General features: G+C 48.1%; 2 protein-coding genes and 1 non-coding gene across 3 annotated transcripts; 1 reads left to right on the top strand and 2 right to left on the bottom strand.

Annotated features, from left to right (window-relative positions):
- Positions 1–9,689: 9,689 nt before the first annotated feature.
- TRNAL-UAG (transfer RNA leucine (anticodon UAG)) lies at positions 9,690–9,769 on the bottom strand. The gene has a single exon. It is a non-coding gene; the product is annotated as a tRNA-Leu (tRNA).
- Positions 9,770–10,805: 1,036 nt separating this feature from the next.
- Positions 10,806–12,045, bottom strand: LOC127341902 (uncharacterized). The gene is made up of 2 exons (XM_051367844.2): positions 11,666–12,045; positions 10,806–11,591 (listed from the first exon to the last, which is right to left on the bottom strand). The coding sequence occupies exons 1-2, from the start codon at positions 11,937–11,939 to the stop codon at positions 10,864–10,866; spliced, it is 1,002 nt and encodes a 333-aa protein (XP_051223804.1). The 5' UTR covers positions 11,940–12,045; the 3' UTR covers positions 10,806–10,863.
- A 7,346-nt stretch (positions 12,046–19,391) lies between these two features.
- On the top strand, positions 19,392–22,818 carry LOC127341891 (pentatricopeptide repeat-containing protein At3g51320). Its single transcript, XM_051367834.2, has 2 exons — positions 19,392–20,509; positions 20,597–22,818. The coding sequence occupies exons 1-2, from the start codon at positions 19,456–19,458 to the stop codon at positions 21,208–21,210; spliced, it is 1,668 nt and encodes a 555-aa protein (XP_051223794.1). The 5' UTR covers positions 19,392–19,455; the 3' UTR covers positions 21,211–22,818.
- The last annotated feature ends 761 nt before the right edge of the window (positions 22,819–23,579 follow it).

The following is a 23,579-nucleotide window of genomic DNA, read 5'->3' as shown; positions in this document are numbered from 1 at the left end:
TGGTGGTGTCGGCGTCGCGGCTGCTGCCAGCCGTGGGCGTCGGGCCCTCGTGGCGCGGCGTCGCGGCGAACGCGGTGAACCTCGGAGCGGGGCCCGATGCGGGTGGAGGCCGACGCGCGAGGGGCAGCCGGGGCGGCTCCAGGTGGAGGGGGTGGCGGCGGCGACGGCGGCGGCGTGGCGGCGCGGGGCGGCATGCGGGCGACGTCGCTGTAGCTGCGCGAGCTGGATGCGGAGGAGGCACCGTCGGAGATCCAGCGCTCCTGGCGGCGGTGGCCACGACCACCGCAGCTGTCGCCGGACGACATGGCGCCGGGGAAGGTGCCGGGCTTGGGAGGAGGAGAGGGTCCCTCAGATGGACATATCTCTTAATTTGTCATCTATATTTCTTTAGATATAATTATTAGGGCATTTTCAGATATATTTGCTCTCTTTTGGAAAGGAAAAAAAGTTGAGGTAAAAGGCTCCAACACAAGATTTAAAAATATATATTATTTTATTATTTAGCAACACATGGATATTTTCTAGAACTAGACTATTTTATGTTAAAGATAAACCAACACCTTTTTTAAGCAACACTGAAGCATCGAGATTGCTGTATGATCAAGTTTTGTAGAAACAATATTAACCCTGGATTACTGTGCATCAACATATATATTTACCTCTCAGCGCGCTATGGCCTTCTGAGAAGCTTTGAACAAATGAACAGGGACTAACTTGGCATATGCAAGATCTAAGATCGCCAAGAACAATATTCAGCAACACTTAAACTGAAGGTTGCCAAATAAATAATAGTTCTATTTGATTTGGCTCAGCTGCACACTGAATTCCTTGTATGGTCTTAAGATAACAGAAGTAGTTAATGTTAGTTGTTATATTGCCAAGAAGTAAATAAAAAACAAAAACAAAAAAAAAGTACCCAGGTGTAGAATGTTGCACTGTATGTCCGTAATATGAAAATGTCAAGAGATGATCGATCTGATCAACTAAATTTATTTAAATATTTCAATAGTAGGAGAAGTGAATGTCCTTTTGTGGTGCTTTTGGTGGAGCTGATAACTAGAAAAGCAATAAACTTATCAACTTGAGAAAACAACAAACGGGAGATGGCAATATTATTTTTTCATCTATATTTCTTTAGATATAATTTTTAGGGTATTGCTTCACATATCTTTGCCCTATATAAAATGTCAACTGGTGACATCAGCATATTCACTTTTAGCTTCACCACATATTAGGTATGAACTGCCTTCTCTGACAAATGATAGAAGATTTTAACTAAATATTATCATGTTTTTATTTAGAAACACATGGATATGTTCTAGTACTATGATTTTTTTAGATAAACAAACACCTAATTTTCCTAATTAAGCAATGCTGAAGACATTGAGATCATTGCAAAATCAAATTTAGTAGAAATAATATTAACGAGGTAGTACTGTGCATCAACATATATATTTACCTCTCAGGTCTGGCCTTCTGAGAAGCTTTCAACAAACAAACAAACAGGGAATAACTTGGCACATGCAGAATCTTAGATGACCAAGATCAATATTCAGCAACACTTAGTCTGAAAGCTGCGAAATAAATATTAGTTCTCTTTGATTTGGCTCAATAGCTGCACACTAAATTCCTTGTACGGTAGTAATATAACAGAAGCAGTTGATGTTAGTTGTTATATAACCAAGAAGTAAACACAAGAGAAATAACAGAAAAAAATACCTGGTGGTAGAATGTTGCACTGTCTATTTGTAATATGAATGCCAAGAGATGATCGATCTCATCGACTTGATTTACTTGAAAAATCTCAAAAGTGGGAGCGGTGAATGGTCTTTTTAATGTTTTTGATGGAACTGATAGCTAGAAAAGCAAGCAAATTATAAAACCAAGGAAACAACAAACGGGAGAAGATAATATATTTTTTAGTACTGATCAGTGGAAAATAAAATTAAGTCTAGTTATGATAAGAACACAATCACAATTACGCAAAGCCACGGATTTGTTTTTCATATGTTTCAACATTGAAAGCTAGAGTAATTGCAGATGTGAAAGAAAAATAGCAAACGGAAATATAATTGATTTTTAAAAATTAAATAGTTGCTAGAAAAAGGATTATACTCTATATGTGGAAGAGCAATGGCGAAGTAGAACTGGAACATGCAACCAATTTTTTGGTTTCTCTGTATTAATCACTAAAAAAAGACTATTGTGCATGTGTTGAAGAACAACAATCAACAGGGAAAACACCAATGGTTTGTTTTGTATTCTTTTTGTAAGGATGCCTAGAAAATGGGATTAAAACTTAAAACTAGTGCAATATTTTTGTTTTTTTTTTGTTATTGATCACTAAAAAAGGTTTTTATATGTGAAAGAACAAGAATCAAGAGTGAAAAACACCAGTTTTTTTTTCTAGTTGATGAAAAGAGGGTTGCTCGTAGACTAAATATGAAAGCATGGAAGTGAGTCAAAACAGCAATAAGAGTTGAAATAGAAGAGGCTCTTCTAGCTAAAACAGAACTGAAGGAATATTGAAGAACAAAACCGGTTGCAGGAGAAATGAATGGCTGGGAAGGAGATGCGGAGAAGGTGAGGGGTTTCAATGGTGGCACTTTGTGACTTGTATATACAAAAAAAGGAAATGTCAATCGGACCAAAGATGGGATGCTTGGTTACAGCAACAAGCAAAGAATGCACTTTGCTCTGAGATAAAGGCATCCATGCCAAAAGGACATTAGCTAAACTTGAATTTTTCCTAGCATTTAAGGTTTTGCCTTCAGGATAAATTCAGCTTGTGGGTGCATATTTTTTTAGTCTGCACGGTCCTACCTCTAGGTATAACTGTGGGGGTTGAGGATGCTCTCTGATGATACGCCAACTCACTGTATGGCTAGCTAGTAATTTTTTATGCATATTGGGGCGTTCATAACATATACATGAGGATAACATAAGTTGGAGCCATATTGGCCTCAGCGGAAATTTGAGTATAAAATGGTAAAGGGAAGAGGATTGCAAGAGATGAAATGAAGTCTTGAATCTGGTACGTTGATCCTATCCTGCAGCTTTTACATGGCATAAATTATTGACAGAGGCAAGGAAAAGCAAAATAAAAAGAAAAAGGCAAAAGAAGGACATGACTGCCACAAGGTTGTCAAAAAGAATATGTCAGTCATCATGGCAATGTCCTTTAACCTTGTGTACTACTCATAAGTGACGTGCTTTAGTTAACTGAAGGAACCAGCTAGCATTGTCTTTCCGTTCAAACTTACTTTTTGTTGCTCACATACGCATACTGAGTCTGGACCTTTCTGAATCGGTTAGTTGTTAATTAGGCTCTGGAATAGTCTTTAATCCAGTGTCATTGCATATCGAGCAAACAATAGAATGAAATTTAAACAAACCAAAGAACATGGCTTGGCTATAGCTTTTATTCACAATGCATCACTGAAGAAATTCATCTTTGCTAGTCACTATTATATAGAACGACATTGTAAAACAGAGTCCATCACATCTCCTCTCCCGCCGCCTCCTCCTCTCCCGCCCCCCTCCCGGGCGGCGGCGGAGGATCTACCCGCCCCGCTCCGAGCAGCCGCCCCCCGGATCGCCGCACCTCAGCCGCCGCTGCTGCCGGCCTCGGCCCCGGCCCCGGCCTTGGCCTTGGCCCCGGCTTCGGCCCCGGCCCGGCCCCGGCCTCGGCCACGGCGGCGGTGGCGGCGCCCCTTCCGTCGAACGACGAGGGGGAGGAGAGGGTTTCCACGGTGGCGTTCCATGGGAGGTGATGAAGCGCCGGTGGAGGAAGCCGGGCGGCACGGCTACTTGGCCGGGGCCTGATGCTCTCCGTCGGTAGCCATGGAGAATTCGATGGAGCGGTGGCGGCCTCCGCCCCGGTGACGGTTCAGCGGTGGTACGCATGATCCGCGCCGCCGTCTTCTTCCCTGGTGATCCGGCAGGAGGGACTGGCGGCGTGGGGGCTGCTGGTCTTGCTTTGTTTTTGGTGGCGGTCCTCGGGTTTCTCGCAAGCGAAGATGAAGATCTACCGGAGGTCAGTTTGCTTTGATCTGGCTGGAGAGATGAGTTCCGGAAAGCTCCGCTGGCGAATGGAACAGTGCATATTTTGCCTGCAGTTTGCTGGATCGGGTGGTATTCGGTCGCGCGCACCCATGTTTTTATTCCGACCGTTTGGTTCCGGAGGGAGCGCCGCGAAGCTATATTCTGTGTTGACATCTGGTGACTTTTTGGTCCATGGTGAAGTCAGAAGAAGGAATATCATGAAGGTCGGATTGGTGGACTGACTAAAGGAGGTTCGAGTCAACGTGATGTGATGTTGAGGGATCTGCTTGGCGTTCCGGGCTTGCAGCAGTGGTATGCATGTGGGGGCGGCAGCACAGGGAAAGTTCGGAGTCTTACCTCTCAGGGTGAAAACCCAAGGTCTGGCCTTAACTGGTTGTGCCTGGCAATGTTCTTGTTGGAGACATTGTTTTGAGAGTTGGGACTATCTTCAGGGAGAAATCCTAAGACCTTTGGTCGGGCGACGACGGCGCTGGTGCACTGTTTCCTTCTTGGAGGCGTCGCTTTTGGAGAGTCTGTACTTCAGGTGTTGTCACGGTGGTGGTTGTATTGCTGTTGCTATGTCTAGAAGGCTATAGCGGGACTTTTATTTCTTAGTTTTCTTTTCTCTTTTTTGGCTGTGTGCATCCGTACTGCCATTAGGGTGGGGCGTTGTTGCAGAGGCTGGGTGTAATTGATATCTTTTGATATTAATATATTCCCTTTATCGAAAAATATAGAACGACATTGGTCTCCTTGGTATCTATTGTCCACGGTAAGCATTCTATTCATCTTTCTTTGAGATAAGATATTTGATTCACTTCAACTCGCTCTAGTTTCTGGAGATAGATTTCTCTCGACTGTAATGCTAAATAAATGTGCAGTAAGCAGCATGTTTATTCAAATCTATCAGGGCATTTGATATGTCCCAGCTAAGATTATCGATTTTGTAGGATTATGAAAGTACTGAAAGCAATTGCAAGACTTGGCCATACCTGTCTCCAAGAGGATACTTTTCCGATCTGCCTCTTGTCAAATATGTAGTTTGCATGTGTTGTGTGCAGTAAAATAAGTTGAGCTTAATCGAGCCAAAAAAAAAACTATATTATTCACTTCATTATATAAGAAAAACTGTATAATAAGAAAGGAACTCCTACATATGATGTTGGTAACCAGTTTTCGAGTTATTTACAAGTTCACCTCTTCTCCTGCAGAGCTAAACCTTCCAACTTTCAAGTGGACTAGATATCTAAGAAGGGGATTAGCTGCAAAATAAAGAGAAGGTGACAAAAAACTGCTAGTCTATTAAAAGATCGAAGGAAAACATGCAGTTCCAAATAAATATGCTCATTTCCTTTCTTTTATTTCTACGAGATATCATACAGCAACAACAATCTTTTTTTTTTTTTTTTTTTTTTTTTTTTTGCACAAGGGAAGGACCCAGACGGGTCCGGAAGCTGCATTAGACGGTGGGTTCACAGATTACACAGAGGACCTCAAAAGAAAAGAAAAATATAACATGACCCTCAACTTTTACAAAAAGAACCCCACAAAGATAAAGGAAAAAGCAATCGGGTCCTTCTCCACCGTAGGTGACGATGAGCTCGACGCCGCGGCCACTTGCGCCATCTCCGGGGACAGAACCACTTGGAGATGGACCAGCGATGAACGCCGCGACAAAGCTGGAGATGATCCTCCCATTTGGCACACCGGCCAGGAGGAAGAAGAGGCTAAGGTGCACGACGCACCGAAGCACGGAGTGGCCCCATTGGCCTAGAATAACAGCGGCGCAACCTCGCCGCTGTTGATAGCCTCCACAAGTTGCAGCTTCAAAATCTTCCCGCAGAGCTCGAGATCCCGGCATCTCCTCCTTCACACCGCCACCATGACAGCGAGAACAAGCAGAAACACCAGCATCAGTTGCTCCACCACGCTTATTAATGGAGATCTCGTCAAAGCCGACCCAGCCAGTAAGCCACCACCATGGCAGCCAACCGGAGATCGAATCTGGCGACTTCCAGCACTTCGCGACGGCGCTGGCAAGAAGAACCTCCATGGCATATAGCCAAAACTCCACAAGGGTAAGCAGCAACAAAGCAACCTAGTACTACAAGACCTACCTACAGGAGGAGACCGGCCTCCTCTCCCACCTCCACACCGGCCGGCAAAGCCGCCGGAGGAGAGGGAGAGAGGAGCCGAGGCGCAGAGGCGGCTCTCGAGAGCTAGGACGGGTTAGGGAGAGAAAGAAAGGGGCAACAACAACAATCATAACATGGATTACTTAAAGAAACAAGCCTTAGCAAACTTGTACGGCAGATTGGCATATTGATAGAATAAATTCTGATTGCATAAATTCTCAATATATTGCTGAGCTTAAACGAGCGGAAAAACCAAACATCCCATATCTTTCTAGTTTTTTCTTTGCCAAGTGAAGAAACTGTATGTTTTTGTACAGCCCTTTTGCCCGAGGAGAATGAACAACATAAACTACAATGTACATTACGAGTTAAAACAGTCTACAAGTTCATTACCTAGCAGAGTCTGTGGTGAGAGGATATGTGGTTATCTGTGAGGCGACAGACTGGCAGCTCGCCATTCACTTAGGAACCTCCTGCTGTGGCTCATCTGGAATGCCTCAAGATCCTTGTCCGGATCCAGCATCCAATCATTCACACCTGATTATGACAACATATGTGAGAGAAGCTTGTATAACTGAACTCAGGCATATCGGACTTGCTAAGAGCAGACATGATCAGAGAGTGTGAATGCTGCCACCAGAATGATGTACTGGTAAGTCGGACTTGTAGGTGAGAAGACCTTAAAGTCCCCATTTTACTTGATGTGAACGAAGCGCAGGAAGGAAAATGCGTCGTCTGAATGAATATGGAACAAGTTTATGAATATGTAGAAGTAGCACAGAGAACCATACAGTAGGCACTGACAGCCCCCAAAAATAGAGGAACACAGATGATGGCACCTCCCGACATAAGGGACTCTATTCCTTTTCTGCGGCTTCTAGTCTATGCCATGATCTGAAAAAGAACATATACAACAGTGAAAAGGGAGCTGTCAATCAGGAAGAAGTGATCTTATCCGTACAAGAAACAACTCCTAAGTACCACAGTCCAAAGATAATGACATGGAAGACAATAGAGAAAATAAGAGACGAAACATAAAGTGCGCTTTTATTAGAAGGAAAGATTTTTTTTTCGAGAATACACCATGGAGAGGTGTATCAATCATATAGAAGGGGTGCCAAGAGGCAAAAAGGGACTGCCAACAAGAGGTGGCAGGTCCTCACCGTAAGCCTACTCTCCTAATTGCCACGGTGTAGCTACAGGTTCGGGAAACACAAAGACAGAGCTACGGAAAAGCTTCGCCAGCTTCCACCTATCGCACTCCTCCCTAATCTTCTCCTTGATGCAAAGCTGGGATGGAGCCGCCCCATTGAAGACCACGTCATTCCGGTGCCTCCAAATGCACCAGAACACCAGGATAATGGCCGTCCACAGGTCCCGCTGGTGAGACCGCGGGCAAGACCTGGAAGTCCACCAATCAACAATGCCGGAATCAGCCACCGGGAGCCAATCCGTCTTGTCCCACTGCCGGAGGACCCATGTCCAAACCTCCCGCGCGACGACACATCCAAGGAGAAGGTGCTGCAGCGTCTCCGGCTCCTGATCGCAGAGGGGGCAAGCCACGGGGGCCGGCAGACCACGGCGTAGAAGTCTGTCCGCAGTCCAGCAGCGGTTCTTCGACACTAGCCACGCGAAGAACTTGCAACTGTAAGGCGCTCTGGAACGCCAGATCTCGTCCACCACACGGGCTCTGATAGTTCCGCCAAAGAAAGCCTCGTAAGCTGACTTGGAAGAGTAGCAGCCGTCGCTAGTCCACCTCCAAACTAGCTTGTCCTCTCGAACAGGATCGAGGACGACAGAGGCTAGCCTGTGCCACAGCAAAAAGAACTCGGGTAGAGCTCGCTCACCCAAATCCGGACCGCAGTCCAGAAGCCACCCACCCGCCAGTCCATCTTTGACCGAACGGGTATTGGCCCTCTGCTTGGAGACCAACAGGGCCACATGTGGAGCTATATCCTCCACCTTCTCTCCTCCCAGCCACCTGTCTTTCCAAAACAGCGCCCGCTCTCCATTGCCCAACTCGTAGTAAGTAGCGGCGTCAACAATCGCAGAGCACAAGCTGGGTGTTTGGAGGGAAAGATTCATCCTCAAATCAAACCCCCATTCCAGTAAACCTGCATTAAGAAACGTCCTCAGAAACCCACCACAACACGTTTTACTCTGAATCATCTTTTCACGGACTCCAAAGATTGCTTAGCAACGACTAAAGTTAGAATAGTTTGGCTTGATAGCCTTCCTAATACATGCCGATTAAAATTGCCGTGCAATCTCATTATATTGTTTTGCAAACATCATCTCAGACTTCACATTATGGCCTCACCGCTTCAAGCAAGCGGACATAAGAGTGGACCCCGATCTGTGGCGTAACCACCTCTCTCATTGTAACCTATAAACTCTGTTTGATGCAATATATTCAGGTGGGGAGAGATTCAATCATGGAGAACAGAGTGCTGATGCGGGTACAGGTATCCTCCCTATTTTGAGATATTCAATCAGACGGCCACAGGGCTGCTTAAGGAGATTTGCATACTCCTGCTCGCACCAGCCATAGAGGACACTCTGTCACTAGTGAAAATTTCAGAACTGTGGCCACATCTGCACTTCATCGGACAAAACAGGATAACCTAAGATTGTAGGGAAGAAGGCGGTTGCCGCATACTCGAATTCTAGTCTTACTTATGCTAACCCTGCTTCCTACAGCCCAAGTTTTTATAAATAATAAAGCAGAGCAAATCCCAGTCCGTGGTCTCACCCAGAGTGGCCTGCCGCGCGCCGGCGCCTCATCCCTCTCCGCCGCGCGTTCCCTTCTCGACCTCCACTGATCCGCGATCACTTCTCCGGCGATGCGCCGGTGATGCTCGCTTCCCCGCTCTCTCCCCTTCGAGAATGGCCGCCGGTAGATGACGGCGAGGAGTTTGTTTTTTTTGGTGGGGGTAGGATTTTCCATTTCCGAGTGGATGGGCTAGCTCTGCTCGGCCGTGTATATACGCCCAGTCGTGGTGGTGGGCTGGGCCGTCAGCAGGGCGTGCAGTAATCCTGGCCTGCATGCAGATAGAAGCCCATCTCCCTGCAGCCCCCTTCGAATGGGCACAATACGCGTACAATTTTTCAACTTATGAATTACGCGTACAATTGCCTCAAAGGAAGACAAAACGGAGCACGAAGAAACTAACCTGACTTCCCTATCTATAGCAACGAAGATTGCTAAACACCCCTCCGTGAATTTTCTGGTTTCATGTTGTCTGCATTTATATGATGATGCTAATTAATAGCAACATCTTGGGTTCGAGACTAGATTACTAATTTACTATGCAAGTCGGCAGTATCTCAAAACATACCATGGCATTGGCATGGCAAGGAAAGTGCAATATGGAGCATTGACTTTGAAATATATATATAAAAGGAATTATGTAGCCAGCATCGAAGAAAGAACACAAACAGATAGCCCCATTGAGGAGTGCTAATTAGTTAGAAGCGTTAAAAAATCGTAGAAAAGAAAAACAAAAAGATTGACAGCTGTGGGATTTGAACCCACGCCCTTTCGGACCAGAGCCTAAATCTGGCGCCTTAGACCACTCGGCCAAACTGTCCTTGATAATATTAAAACGGAAATACCCTACTAGTACTAGCACGACGATTTGGCAAAGAGGAAAACTACTTACATTACAATAGGAGCCTGTTTGCAAGAATCAATCGAATAGCGATAAGTACACTCACCGAAATATTGCTTCAGAGAAACAGTACGCGCGGTTAAGCCGCTAATTAAACACCACTCAAACAAGAAATCTATTTCAAAAGCAAAACCATGGATCGTGCGCTGCCAAGAAAATCGTTGCTAGAGCACGACACCACAAGTCCGCAACAGCTTCTTCTTTGGCTTTGCCATTCTTCTATGTTCTCCGGTCCACACCCCCATTCCCCTGTTATCAGAAATATCACTCTTTGCTACTGATGATTCTCATTTGCGGGGCCCATATAGTTGGACTGAATTATACCAGGTCGGCCGAGGAAATCATGACGCTAAATACCTAGGTGGCCCAATTGCCAGGCCAGCAGCGTGCTATCAGGCCCAGGCCAGGCCGAGCTGCCCATGCCTAGCTATAGACCGAAGTAAACTCTTAAAAATATGTGATACAAATTGATAACTGACAATACGTGATCCCATATAGTTTTCATTTCTATGAAAAAAAAGGACACTTTTTACCTTACTGGTCTTGCATCAAACAGTTTATCACATATATATAGTTGGATCAAAGTAATAAAATCTTTAAAAGTTTTGTCTTACTACTCTAGACGAAGTGAGTACCAATGCTGCATCGAGTCAAACACGGAATTAACGTTGAACTTCCACTCTATCCCGATTAGGGTACACAAGTCCACTCTCACTTTTTTCTGAGTTAAGCTACTGCACCACTTTACTCCATATGCGGTACATACAGCTCACGTCATTGGGACCGCGCGCCCTTAGTGCACAAACAAAGGACTCACACACATTCAATTGTGGACTTTGTAATTATTCCTGATTTTTCATATTTCGATTAATTATCACCAAAATAACAATTATCCCCTTACATATATACCAACCAACAAATATTGAGGATTATCAATCCATCACGAGACGCATAACTTAGTAGATCAGTAGATATAGGTCCGTATACCCCAGACGGGTAGCTGGGTTGTTGGTCTACACGTACTTGGCGTCGGTGACCATGGCAATGCCGCTGCGTCCACCAAACCTGGCGACGGCGCAGTCGGTGGCGAAGAGGCCCGAGGAGACGTAGTCTTCCGCGCCGCCCATGACGGGCATCTTGGCGGCGACGTTGAGCTTGCTGACGTAGTCGGAGCGGTAGGTCTGCCCGAGCACGCCGTGGACGTCGTCGGAGAGCGCCTGGAACTTGAAGCCGAGGTCGAGGTGCGCGAGGCAGTCGTCGGCGGTGACGCCGTAGTTGTGGACGCTGGACTCCTGGGCGGTGATGGGCACGGCGCTGGCGACGAGGCGGAAGACGCCCCTGAGCTCGACGACGACGTCGTTGGCGGGGGAGGTGCGCGTGACGGAGAGCGCGGGCGCGGCGGCCGGGGACCAGCGCGCGCCGACGGCGCGCCGCAGGGCGACGGGCTCGTCGTCGAAGGCGATGTCGAGGTGGTCGACTTCGGGGTTCCACTTGGCGGAGTGCACGGCGGCGAGGCTGAAGCGGTGGTGGCCGGCGAAGAGCACCCCGATGGCCTGGATCCAGGTGAAGTCGCGGCCAGAGGCTGGGTTGTGGTTGCCGATGAAGTGGGCGTTGATGTGGAGGTCGGCGTCGGAGACGATGCAGAACTCCTGGTCCTTCTTGCCGTGGAAGTAGAAGTTGTTGCCGTCGCCGCCGGTGAAGCGCGGGTCGCCGCACGCCACGCCCGGGTAGAAGTCACACACTGTATGTACACGTAAAATTAGCACATGCATGTGTATGAATGAACAAAGGTGTATGTTAAGGAAGAATACGTACGGCAGAAGGTGACGCAGCCGGGGCAGAGGACGAGGCACTTGGTGGGGCAGCGGTCGGTGCACCGGGCCGTGCAGGGCTTGGGCTTGGGCTTGTTCTTGCCCTTCTTCGTCTTGCCGTCGTCCTTGCACGTCGACTCGGTGTTGCGCTTCCCGACGCCGGGCACGTACACGGTCATCCCGCCCGGTACCGGCTGCGCCGACGCCGACGTGGCCGCCGCCAGCACCACCAGCAGGGCCGACACGACGGCCGCCGCTGACCAACGCGTCGTCGCCATTGCTAGCTAGCTTATCAAAGAGCTAGCTGGCTTTTGATCGATCGATCGAGATGTGTTTCTTGTTGCGCCTGTTAATTTGTGTGTGATCGATCGATGCTGTTATGGCCTCCGCGGGGTTGTGTGTCTTATAGTACCTCGCTCGCTGGCTAGGGCTAAGGGCTATCATGGCGCCATGGTTGACCTAGAGGAGATGAGGGAGTACGTGCCGGGCCAGCAATGCAACTGGCTTTCCTTGTCAGCCAAGCATGCAAACACGTCGTCAGAATTGCATGCACACAATGACGCGCGCCCACTAGTGTTCTTTACATGAAAACATTTCCAGTTGAGAATTACTAGCTACTAGTGCTAGGCTGTTAATTAGCTTGCCCGGATGAAACTAGTTATGCTTAGCCTAAATCAATTTGGGTGTGTGTCTATGTCTAAGTTGACTGAGATTTTCTTAAGTCTAAGTCAACTCAGAAAAGTGTAACTACAGTTCAAAAAAAAGTGCAACTCGGTCCAGTTGCACATTTCTGGCAGAAAAGTGCAATTGCACTTTTTTAACAGAAAAGTGCAACTCAAGCACTTTTTTGTAAATGACTTAGACATAAGAAAATCTCGAGACATAGCAAAACCGAATCAATTTAGCCCCTTATCTGCTAATTAACCTTTCCGCTCAGCGGCACAAAATTTTGGACCCAAATTTAATTTGTCTGCGAGGCCTTATTTTCTCAGCCAAAATCAACCACGCGGCTAACCCTATCCTCAAAACCCCGCTTTCTCATTCTCTCTTATGTTGAGGCTAGTTAATGTTGTAATGTTTGGACAGAACTTATGGTAATTCGTATCTCTTATAACTATGTTCAAAACTTATTCACTAGAACGGAAGGCGCAAGGCGTACGTTTCGATGGTAACCCGGGTTTATTTTCTCGTCCGAGATTTCCTCATTTCGTGGAAAAACGGAATTATTCTTGTTCCCCTCCGATCAACAAACACTACTACCGAACAAAATGAATAAAAAACACGGCATATCATGTAATCTGCACTATGGTATAGTATTGACCTAATGTTACTCTAGTACGCCCTCTCTTTTTTTCTAATTAGCTGCCACATTAGTTAGCTTTTCATGAGCCGCGTGCATGATATATATCGGCTAAGATATGCTAGAGGCTTAGTAGGTGTGAACAGGCAGGAACCGATAGATTGCGAGCTATCTTTTCTCCCTCGCAAGGTACTCGTTAATTAATTTGCATGCCAACAACAGGTAATGTAAGAAACAATTTGTTAGGTACTCGATCCGTGCTGCATGAATTACTGTAGCAGGGTCAATGACGTGTGCCGCACATAACGCGCGCAGAATGTGTATGCTCTCGATCGCTGTACCGTACAACCAAGTTGTCCATATTACTTGTTCTTTTCGCAGCCGCGTCGGTCGCCATGGCTTAACCGTGCAACATGCTAGCTAGCTACGGTGGGCGACATGAATAAAGGCGAGATTGACGGCGCATGCACATATTTGCGTGAGGACCAGGCGTGCTACGCTGCATGCACGCATGTGTGCCTGGTGTCAACGATGTCGATGCGTTGACGGACGCGCAGCGATAGGCATTGCGGGCGCCGGTCGCCAGGAGCAGGAGGCGACTTGCTTGGCATGTGGGCGGTGTGACACGGAGTGTGATGTGAGTATGTTTGTCAATCGCCCGAGTTTATTTAGACAGTCAAATGCATTGCAGGGAAACGGCTATATGCCCGAGCGGAGGCCCGGACGACCCTACTTTGAACAGGCTACGATCCAGGGATCCCCCCTCCTCCCACTGTCGAGACAGCCGACGGAAGAGAAGGGATCCCACGGATCCAGAGCTCGCGAAGTGGGCGACCAAGTTTTGTTATAGTGAGGGGATGTAGTTGCATGTAGATATCGACATGCCGGCATGCATGTGGGACTACCGCCCATGGTCGTCCCTTACGGTGGCCTAAGGGGATAAACCCTAGCCCTCAACCTCCCGCTCCCCCTCTCCCTTCCCTGCCTTCCTTGCCTAGCGCGTGGCGGACCGTGCGGGGCGGCGCTTCTCCATGGTGGCAGTGCATCTCGGCGAAGGATGGCGGGGCATGGTGCAGCAGCGGCTGGCGAGCTGCGTCAGAGGCGTCCACTCGCACATGGAGGCGGCAGAGGTCGAGGCAGCTGCGCGTGGCTTGGGCCTGATGCTCGTGGTTGTGGTTGTGCATGGCAGACAGACTCGATCTAGGCCTGGGCGGGCCTATGCGGGCCGCGGCTTCGGGGCGTAGTGGCGACGCTAGGAGCTCTGTATCCGACGTGCTGCGTGGGTGCGGCTGCAGTGGTGGTTGGCCGACAAGGGTGGGTTCCTCTCCCGAGCTCTTGCTGGCCGCCGGTGAGGCCGGTGGTGGCCGAGACTCCTCTTCTGCGACGGTGAGGCCGGTGTGGCTTCTTGCCTTTCTGGTGGTGATCCAAGCCGGCGTCTGCATCTCCGTCCATCGTCTCCAGTTTGCTGGTCTGGCGGCATCGGGGGGGGGGGGGGGGTGAAGGACCATGGTGAAAGCCTTGCCCGGTGTTTTCCGGTGCGGACCACGACGACGCCTGAGGGCGTTGCTTCCTTCCTGAAGGCGTGGTCTTTGGTCCCAAGTGTTCCTTTCCTCTCCTCTGGTGCCAGGGGAAACCCTATGTCTAGTCCATCGAGAAAGGCGGCGGCGGCGCCATGACACCCCGTTCTCTTCTTGAAGACGTTGTCGAGGCTACTTGGGGAGAGGCCGATGTGGTAATTGGAGGTTGTGCAATGTGATGCGCTGTCGGTGTTGGCTGCTGGCCAGGGCATGGGGCTCCGAGGCGCTATGTACGACGTGGTGGATCATAGGGTAGTTCAACATACGGGGATCAAAGATGGGTTCGAGAAAGAGGGGATCAAAGGGGGTTATTCTTCTTCAATTTATTTCTTCACTTGTTCTTCTCCTTCTCACATGGTGGTCTAGCCTCTAGCTTCCCACATTGCGTTTGCCACTGGAGCGACTTCTCCTTCCAGGCTTCATTGTCATCTGCCTCCACGCCATGGCCGCTATCAACTTCATCAAAAGTGACAACATCTTGGAAGAAGTCATCCTCGCCCCAAGATAAGATCCAGTTGTGAAGAATGCAGCAAGCAAGGACCAGCTTCACTTGAATGTCAAAAGTGTGCAACTATTTATGGTAAAGGACCTTGAACATGTTCTTCGATCAATGGTGACTGTAAGGCTTAAGTGTCTCAGATTGAACAACTCTTTCGCATTCAGAGGTCGGTTCCTTGCAGTAAACTTGTCGAGGTGGTACCTTGTTTTCCTGAAGGGAGGTAGAATACCAGGGCTGCATGCATATCCAACATTTTCAAGGTAGAACTTACCATCAGAGATTTGCAACCCATCAGGCCTTGACAAGTTGTCTGACAGGATGCTTGCATCATGAGCTGAACCTTCCAAGCTAGCAAGCATGTATGCGAGTCTCAAATCAAAATCCACAGCTGCTAGCATGTTCTGGCTGGTGTAGTGCTTCCTCCCACGGAATACTACAGAAATTGCTCCCGGTACATTTGCAGTCACATGAGTACCATCAATAGCCCCAATGCAATCATGTCAAACAATGAGCACACAATCATGTATCTGGCAGTACCACACATCTGATAACTAGAACGGAGATTATTTTGTACTCACCTCGAAATACGGGAACCACCTGTAGCTGTTTTTGATCTCGGGTGGTGTGTTTTTTGATGGTGGCTTGATACTTTCACCTCTGAGCTCTCCAACTGCATACAACACCTGCTGAAAGTACCGAGAGATAGTCTCCGTGGATCGCCTGAATGTGGTATGGATCATTCTCTGGTTATGACCCACGACATGTAGAAATATTGCGACTTGTTCTTCGAAAAATGTGTGGATGCTATCAACTAGCAGTCCTCTCTCCCTCAACATTTTCACAAGTGCATATAAAGGGCTGATACGTCTCCAACGTATCTATAATTTCTTATGTTCCATGCTAGTTTTATGACAATACCTACATGTTTTATTCATACTTTATATCATTTTTATGCATTTTCCGGGACTAACCTATTAACAAGATGCCGAAGCGCCAGTTCCTGTTTTCTACTGTTTTTGGTTTCAGAATTCCACACAGGAAATATTCTCGGAATTGGACGAAACAAAAGCCCACGGCCCTATTTTCCACGGAATGTTCCAGAAGATCGAAGAAGAGTCGGAGAAGGCCAGCAGGGGGGCCACCCCATAGGGCGGCGCGGCCCCACCTCCTGCCGCGCCCAGGTGTGGGGAGCCCACCTCGGGACTCCCCCGACGCTGCCCCTTCGCCTATATATTCCTTCGTATTGGAAAACCCTCATACCGAGAGCCAAAATACCAGAACAGTTCCAGAGACGCCGCCGCCATCAACCCTAACTCGGGGGTTCAGAAGATCTCCTCCGGCACCCTACCGGAGAGGGGAATCATCACCGGAGGGCTCTACATCACCATGCCCGCCTCCGGACTGATGCGTGAGTAGTTCATCCTTGGACTATGGGTCCATAGCAGTAGCTAGATGGTTGTCTTCTCCTCTTGTGCCATCATGTTTCGATCTTGTGAGCTACCTATCATGATCAAGATCATCTTATTGTAATGCTACATGTTGTGTTTGTTGGGATCCGATGAATATGGAATACTATGCCAAGTTGATTATAGATCTATCTTATATGTGTTGTTTATGATCTTGCATGCTCTCCGTTGATAGTAGAGGCTCTGACCAAGTTGATACTTGTAACTCCAAGAGGGAGTATTTATGCTAGATAGTGGGTTCATGCCTCCATTGAATCTGGGACAATGACAGAAAGTTCTAAGGTTGTGAATGTGCTGTTGCCACTAGGGATAAAACATCAATGCTTTGTCTAAGGATATTTGTATTGTTTACATTACGCACAGTACTTAATGCAATTGTCTGTTGTTTGCAACTTAATACTGAAAGGGGTGCGGATGCTAACCCGAAGGTGGACTTTTTAGGCATAGATGCATGCTGGATGGCGGTCTATGTTCTTTGTCGTAATGCCCTAAGTAAATCTCATAGTAGTCATCATGATATGTATGTGCATTGTTATGCCCTCTCTATTTGTCAATTGCCCAACTGTAATTTGTTTACCCAACATACTATTTATCTTATTGGAGAGACACCACTATTGAACTGTGGACCCCGGTCCATTCTTTTACATCTGAAATACAACCTACTGCAATCATTGTTCTCTTTGTTTTCTGCAAGCAAACATCATTTTCCACACCATACGTTTAATCCTTTGTTTTCAGCAAGCCGGTGAGATTGACAACCTTACTGTTAAGTTGGGGCAAAGTATTTTGATTGTGTTGTGCAGGTTTCACGTTGGCACCGGAATCCCTGGTGTTGCGCCGCACTACACTCCTTCACCAACAACCTTCACGTGGTCTTCATCTCCTACTGGTTCGATAACCTTGGTTTCTTACTGAGGGAAAACTCACTGCTGTACTCATCATACCTTCCTCTTGGGTTCTCAACGGACGTGTGCTTTACCGTCACAAGCAAGGGCCTCTTCTCATCCGAAGCATTTGGTTAGCCTCTACATCGTTGCATTTGTAGATGTAGTTTAGGTTGGCCATCCTCTCCTGATCTCGTTGTAACATAGGACCGTAGGAGACAAGAGGAAAAGTAGCACGCCTGACTGCTCTCTTGTGCACCATCAGGATCCAGGCTTGAATGTTAACGATGAGTGTTGCGGCGTGGTGCACAAGCTGTAGCTGGTTGGTCTACTCAAACAAGATCTAAGTATTACAAATGGTCTTTTCGAACCCAAAAGTTCTACCAACATGAATGTTACATTAGAGTAGACCAGAGGAATTTCCCCTTACCTCTATCATGGCAAACAATGGGGACGACCGAAAGTAGGAGAAGATGTGCAGAGCCTCCGCCGCGGGTGGACACGACGACCCTGCTACGGCGCCGTAGACCGAAGGGAGGAGCTTCTCGTCAAGACCACGACCAGGGTCAGATGCGAGAGTGCAGATCTGGGTCGCCGCTACCGTCGCTGGTGCCAAAATTGGGGAAAAGGAAATTTCTGGAGTGGGGCTAATGGAGAGGGTAATCGAAGAGGGAGGTTACCCCTACCTTTGCCGCGCAACGCCACTCAGATTTCACCTTCTCTCGCCATGCCACAGCCGAGCGCTCGCGCGAATGACGTTGTCGATTTTTGTCGCGCCTAGGCATGTCTCGAGAAAACGGCTAAACCGGACGTTCCTCCCATGCCTGTCCTGGAGATGCTTTAAGACCTATGTTGTGCAAGAATATAGAGACGAGCCAGCATCAAACGGACCAAAAAATGCGACCCACATGCGAGGCATAGGGGTCCCCAAGCTACCAAACATACCCTAAATAAATAAGTTGTACCCGTCCGGTTAGGCGGTCAGGTGGATTGGCTGCGTAAGCGGCGACCCTCGCGCATCAACGAAGGCATACACCATACGCTCGTGATACCTGCGGGGGATGGTCGTCGGTGATGCCATGATGATGGCTGGAAATCATGTTGGATTTCCGACATCTACAATTGACGAATAGGGTCAAGAACACCAAGAAGGAGGAGAGTAAATCACATATGAATCTCTCCACTACTTAAAGGAAATCTACTCCACTATTACTTCTGCAAAAAAAACCAGACATAAAATAAAAAGGGAGAACAAAAACACGTTAGTTTTTTTTAAATTAATCTAGTGGGGGAGATGAATATGAACAAAGCAGAAAACGCGCTATGGAGAGGACAAAATGGCCACAACGCACGACATGAGCTCTGAAGAAAACTCATGCATGAAGTTGACACTTTTGAAACCTGGTGATGTGGCTAAAGGAAAATGTAGGAAAATCAAGTAAAATCCAAAACTAACGTGGCATGCCAACTAATCTAAAACCCTAGGAAGTGATGTGGCATGCTTTGAATGTTGTGGGAAACAAGGTGGTGGGCGCTCCTATTTAGATACTCACTCCGTCTCAGTTTACTAGTCTTTCCCGTATTTCTAGGTCGCTAATTTCACCTATATAATTTAAATTATATAATGTAAAAATTATATCATTAGAAAATATAACATCTAAACTTTCTAATGATATAATTTTTATAACATATAGCTAATGTTAACTTGATCAAATTTACGATCTAGAGGTACGCACACGTCTAATAAACTGCGAGAGATGGAGTATAGAAGATTCACACCATAGTTATGATATCTTCTTATTCATTTACAATCACCATAAATTCGAAGAAAAGCAGTATTATTTTTCTCTTGTTTGTTTAGCTTTGTTTTTTCCTCACTTGAAGCTTAGATAGATCTCAAACATAACGTGGTAGATTCCTTTCGCTGACTCTGAAAACTCGGCCTGCAGGTGGGCCCGCCTTGTCAGGGACATCGAGCCCAGCAGGCCCGCCTAAACCAAAACCACTCTCGCAGTGTGGCCCGTCAGAACCCCATGGCGCCGCCGCCGCGAGGTCGTCTCCCCCAGTAATGGCGCTGGCGGCCACCTCCACACCGCCCTCTCCCGCCGCCGCCGCCGCCGACGACCTCCACTCCTTCCTCCGCCACGGCCTCCGCTCCCGCGCCGCCGTGCTCCAAGCCCACGCCTTCCTCCTCCGCCGCGGCCTCCTCCTCGGCCACCCGGTCCCCTCGGGCCTCCTCCTCGCCGCCGCCGCCGCCACCGCCACCCCCGCGCCGCACCTCGCGCGCCTCCTCCTCCGCCACCTGCCCCCGCCCCTCCCGCTCTTCTCCCTCTCCGCCGCGCTGCGCGCCCTCGCCCCGCGCGTGCCCTTCCCCGCGCTCCTCTCCCTCTTCGCCCACCTCCTCCGCTCCCACTCCCCCTCCGGCTTCCCGGACGCCTTCGCCTTCCCGCCCCTCCTCTCCGCCGCCACGCGCCACCACCTCCCCGCCGCGCTCGCGCTGCACGCGCAGCTCCTCCGCCGGGGCCTCCTCTTCGCGCCGCCGCCCCACGCCGCCAACGCGCTCCTCCATTTCTACGCCGCCGCCGGCCGCCTCCCCTCCGCGCGCCGCCTCTTCCACGAGATGCCCTCCCGCGACATCGCGTCCCACAACACCATGATGACCGCCTACGCCTCCGCCGGCTTCCTCCCCTCCGCGCAGCACCTGTTCGACGGAATGCTGCTCCGGAACGCGGTGTCCTGGAACGTCATGATCAGCGGCTACCTCAAGGCCAAGCGGCCCGAGCGGGCGCTGGAGGTGGTGCGGCGGATGGCGGGGGCCGGGGTCAGGGGCACCGCCACGACCATGGTCGGCGCGGCCACCGCCTGCGCCCGGCTGGGGCGGCTGCGGTCCGGGAGGGAGGTGCACTGCGCGTACCTGCGCCGCTTCGAGGAGGACAACCTGCTCTTCTGGACCTCGCTCGTCGACATGTACGGCAAGTGCCGGCGGGTAGGGGCCGCGAGGAAGGTGTTTGATCGGCTCGAGGCCAGGAACCTGGTTTCCTGGAACGCAATGATCGTCGGGCATTGCGTGTACGGCGAGCCTGCCGACGGGATCCAGCTGTTCCATGAGATGATTGGACGAGGTGGGTACATTTGGTTGCATGTGCTGGTACTTAGGTTCCAACATATGCGTTTTCAGGTTCGATATATCTGACGCCTTCCTTTTTCAGGGAAGAATGGTTCGGATGGCCAGTTGGTTTTGCAACCGGATGAAGTCACTTTCATCGGCGTGCTCTGCGCGTGCACCCGTCTAGGCCTCCTGGATGCTGGGAAGGTGTATTTCGAGGAGATGCGTTCGACGTACGGTCTCAGGCCGACGTTCGCGCACTATTGGTGCATGGCGAACCTGTATGGCAGCGTGGGCCTGCTGGAAGAGGCTGAGGGGCTCCTGCAGAGCGTGCCAGAGGAGCTGAAGGCGCGCGCGTTGGGTGGTTTGCTCGGGCTGTGCCGGTTCAGGGGGGAGTGGGAACTCGGGGAACGTATAGCCCTCAGGTTGATCGAGCTCGAACCGGGCAACTGCGCTCACTACGCGCTGCTCTGCAGCGTGTACGCTTCGGCGGGGAGATGGGAGGATGCTCACAGGGTAAAGGCTATCATAAAGGAAAGCGACGAGAGGTTCAGTCCTGGGCATCGTCTGGTGGACTTGAACGAGATTGCCAACCAGTTCAAAGTTCGTGAGAGGCAGCCTGAGAATCAGGACGTATACGTTATCTTGGATGAATTGGTGTCAAAGGTGAAGTTAGCAAGCAGACCAGATGTGCAAACTGAACCTGGGTTAAAATAGTCCAGTATAAGCTTGCAGAACATTTCCGAGCTGCGCAGTTTTTTGAGCAGGCAGCTAGCTGGAACAGCAGGCTGTGTAAGAACACATGGCTGCAAGAAGTGTATCCTGAGGTGGATTCGTGCGAAGCTGCTTAAGGTTATCTTTCGTCTGAAATGTTTGAGTTGATACATTGCACATACAGATGGATGCTAGTGATGCGCCACAACTATACAAGAAACTTGGAATGCCATGTTCTTCATTGAAACCTCTGATGCATGGTTCTGCTCGGATAGAGAAAGATCGAGCTCTTGAGATGTTACCAGAAGGATCATGTTGCCGTATTTTTGCTGGTTCGTGTAATTTGAAATTACAAGGTTGTGTATGCTAAAGGGCTGGCCTCTCGTTATTGTGGCGGCGACAAATTATTGGCCATACATTTGGCAGAGCATGAAGGGTGCGGCGGTGAGATTTCCTTTTCACTTTTTCCTGCACTAACAGTCAACTGTAATTGGCACAAGGCAAGTTCAAGAAAACCCAAATCTTGTGTACAGTAGAGTTCATACCCTTTTTCTTACACTTCTTTATGGTCAGCTGATCAGGTGAATGTCTCCTGACGAAATTTTGCTAATGCCATTTGAGCCATTGTTGTAGAAGTAGAAAATAATTGAATACATGGATTCGTTGTGGTTCTATCACTCTGTTTAACAGATGAAATACCTTGACACACGGATGAATCTGAATGTTCTCTTTTTTTTAGCTATTACGTCTTTTGACAGTTCTTTTAGCTTTTACAACTTAGTGACTAGCGGAACTGATAAAAATAAATTCAATCATGTGGCCCAACAAGTCTCTGTAGTCTGTACAAATCAATGGCCAAATATTTCCCTAGAGTTAGAGTAAACAAAGGGCCCCCCTAGAAATTGATAAGCTTTAAATAATTCCATGACATATTTAACAATTATGGAGTTGATGAACATGGTAATTTTATGACTCTCTTATATGTACAAGATGTATATAAGTGATGCTCCACAATCTATACTAGAAACTCAGAATGACTGTTATTCATGGAAGTTCTCTGTTCTGCCTGGGATGATAACATCAAGTTCTCGAAATGTGAAAAGGATTGTGCGGAGGCATTTCTGGTTGCATGGATCGAAATTGCAAGTTATCTATTCGGCAGTGGATGAAGGGTGCAACGATGATATTTTCTTGCCTTTTCCCTGCATCGACAGTTGACCACAATTGGCAGGCAAGTTTAAGGGAAGCCAATTCTTGTGTAGAGTAGAATTTTTACCTTTTGTTTTTCTTACACTTGTTTATGGTCAGCTGGGCATGCAAATGGCTTATGATGAAATTTCAATAATGCCATTTGAGCCATTGTTGTAGAAGTAGCAAATAATTGAGTATATGGATTCTTCGGTTCCGTCACTTTGGTCAACAAATGGAACTGCTGAATCAGTATGCTGTACCATGAAACACGGTTGAACTGTCTTTAGCGACAGTTGATGTGAGTGTGTAGTCTTAGTTTTAGTTATGTGTGCAAGGACAGCACGCAGCAGGGAACAAGAAAATGTTGTAGAGTTGTAATCTTTAGATCCTCATGTGTTTCTATGCTGAGTGGGTCTAGATGTCGATGTACGGAGTAGATGTGATGGAAATTGCTTGATTTCACCTTGGGGTTCCTTTTGGTGTGACGGGATAATTCATTCAGGTTTCATCTTAAAGAAACATACTATCTGGGGGAAGATGTTACCCAGAGGGTTGCCTCATTTCTGCTGGAGTTACTGTGGATAGAATTTACAACTTTGGATATTCTGCGACCAACTGACCAAGGCAACATACTATTGGACATACATTTGGCAGACCATGAAGAATGCAGCCACCAGATTATATTTTGCTTTTTTTTTTCCTGCACCCAGTTTTTCCTGCACCATTGGATGATGTTTCTTCTCTTGCACGTTCTCATGGTCAGGCAAATGTCTAACAGAAGGAATTGCTGAATCAGCAGTAAACTACCATCTGAACGTCATACTTTTCATATTTTACATTTTTTCAGCTTTTAGTACTTATTGACATACTAGAAACGATCAAATAGTCATATTGACATTATTTAGCAAAGATGGAGTTCGTAAACATGCTAATTTATTATTTATGGTAATCCAGAATGGCGAGTTAGTGGAATTTTAGGAGACGAAGATGGATTTATTAGTGAATGGTTTTCTAGTCCTAGTTCAGAAGCTGCGGGATCATCAACAGAGCAGGTATGTACAGAGTCTCACAGAGAAATGTGAGTGTGCATCACCTCCCTAGTTTCAGTCAGAAAGTGCATTTAACAAAGAAGCACAAGATATTTTAGAGTGCGATCCTTTGGCCCTGCTATGTTTTATGCT

The sequence above is a fragment of the Lolium perenne genome, chromosome 1 (assembly GCF_019359855.2).
Source record: "Lolium perenne isolate Kyuss_39 chromosome 1, Kyuss_2.0, whole genome shotgun sequence".
Classification (NCBI taxonomy): Eukaryota; Viridiplantae; Streptophyta; class Magnoliopsida; order Poales; family Poaceae; genus Lolium; species Lolium perenne.
The sequence above is the reverse complement of the archived record's forward strand: the minus strand, read 5'-3'. Positions and strand labels throughout refer to the sequence as shown.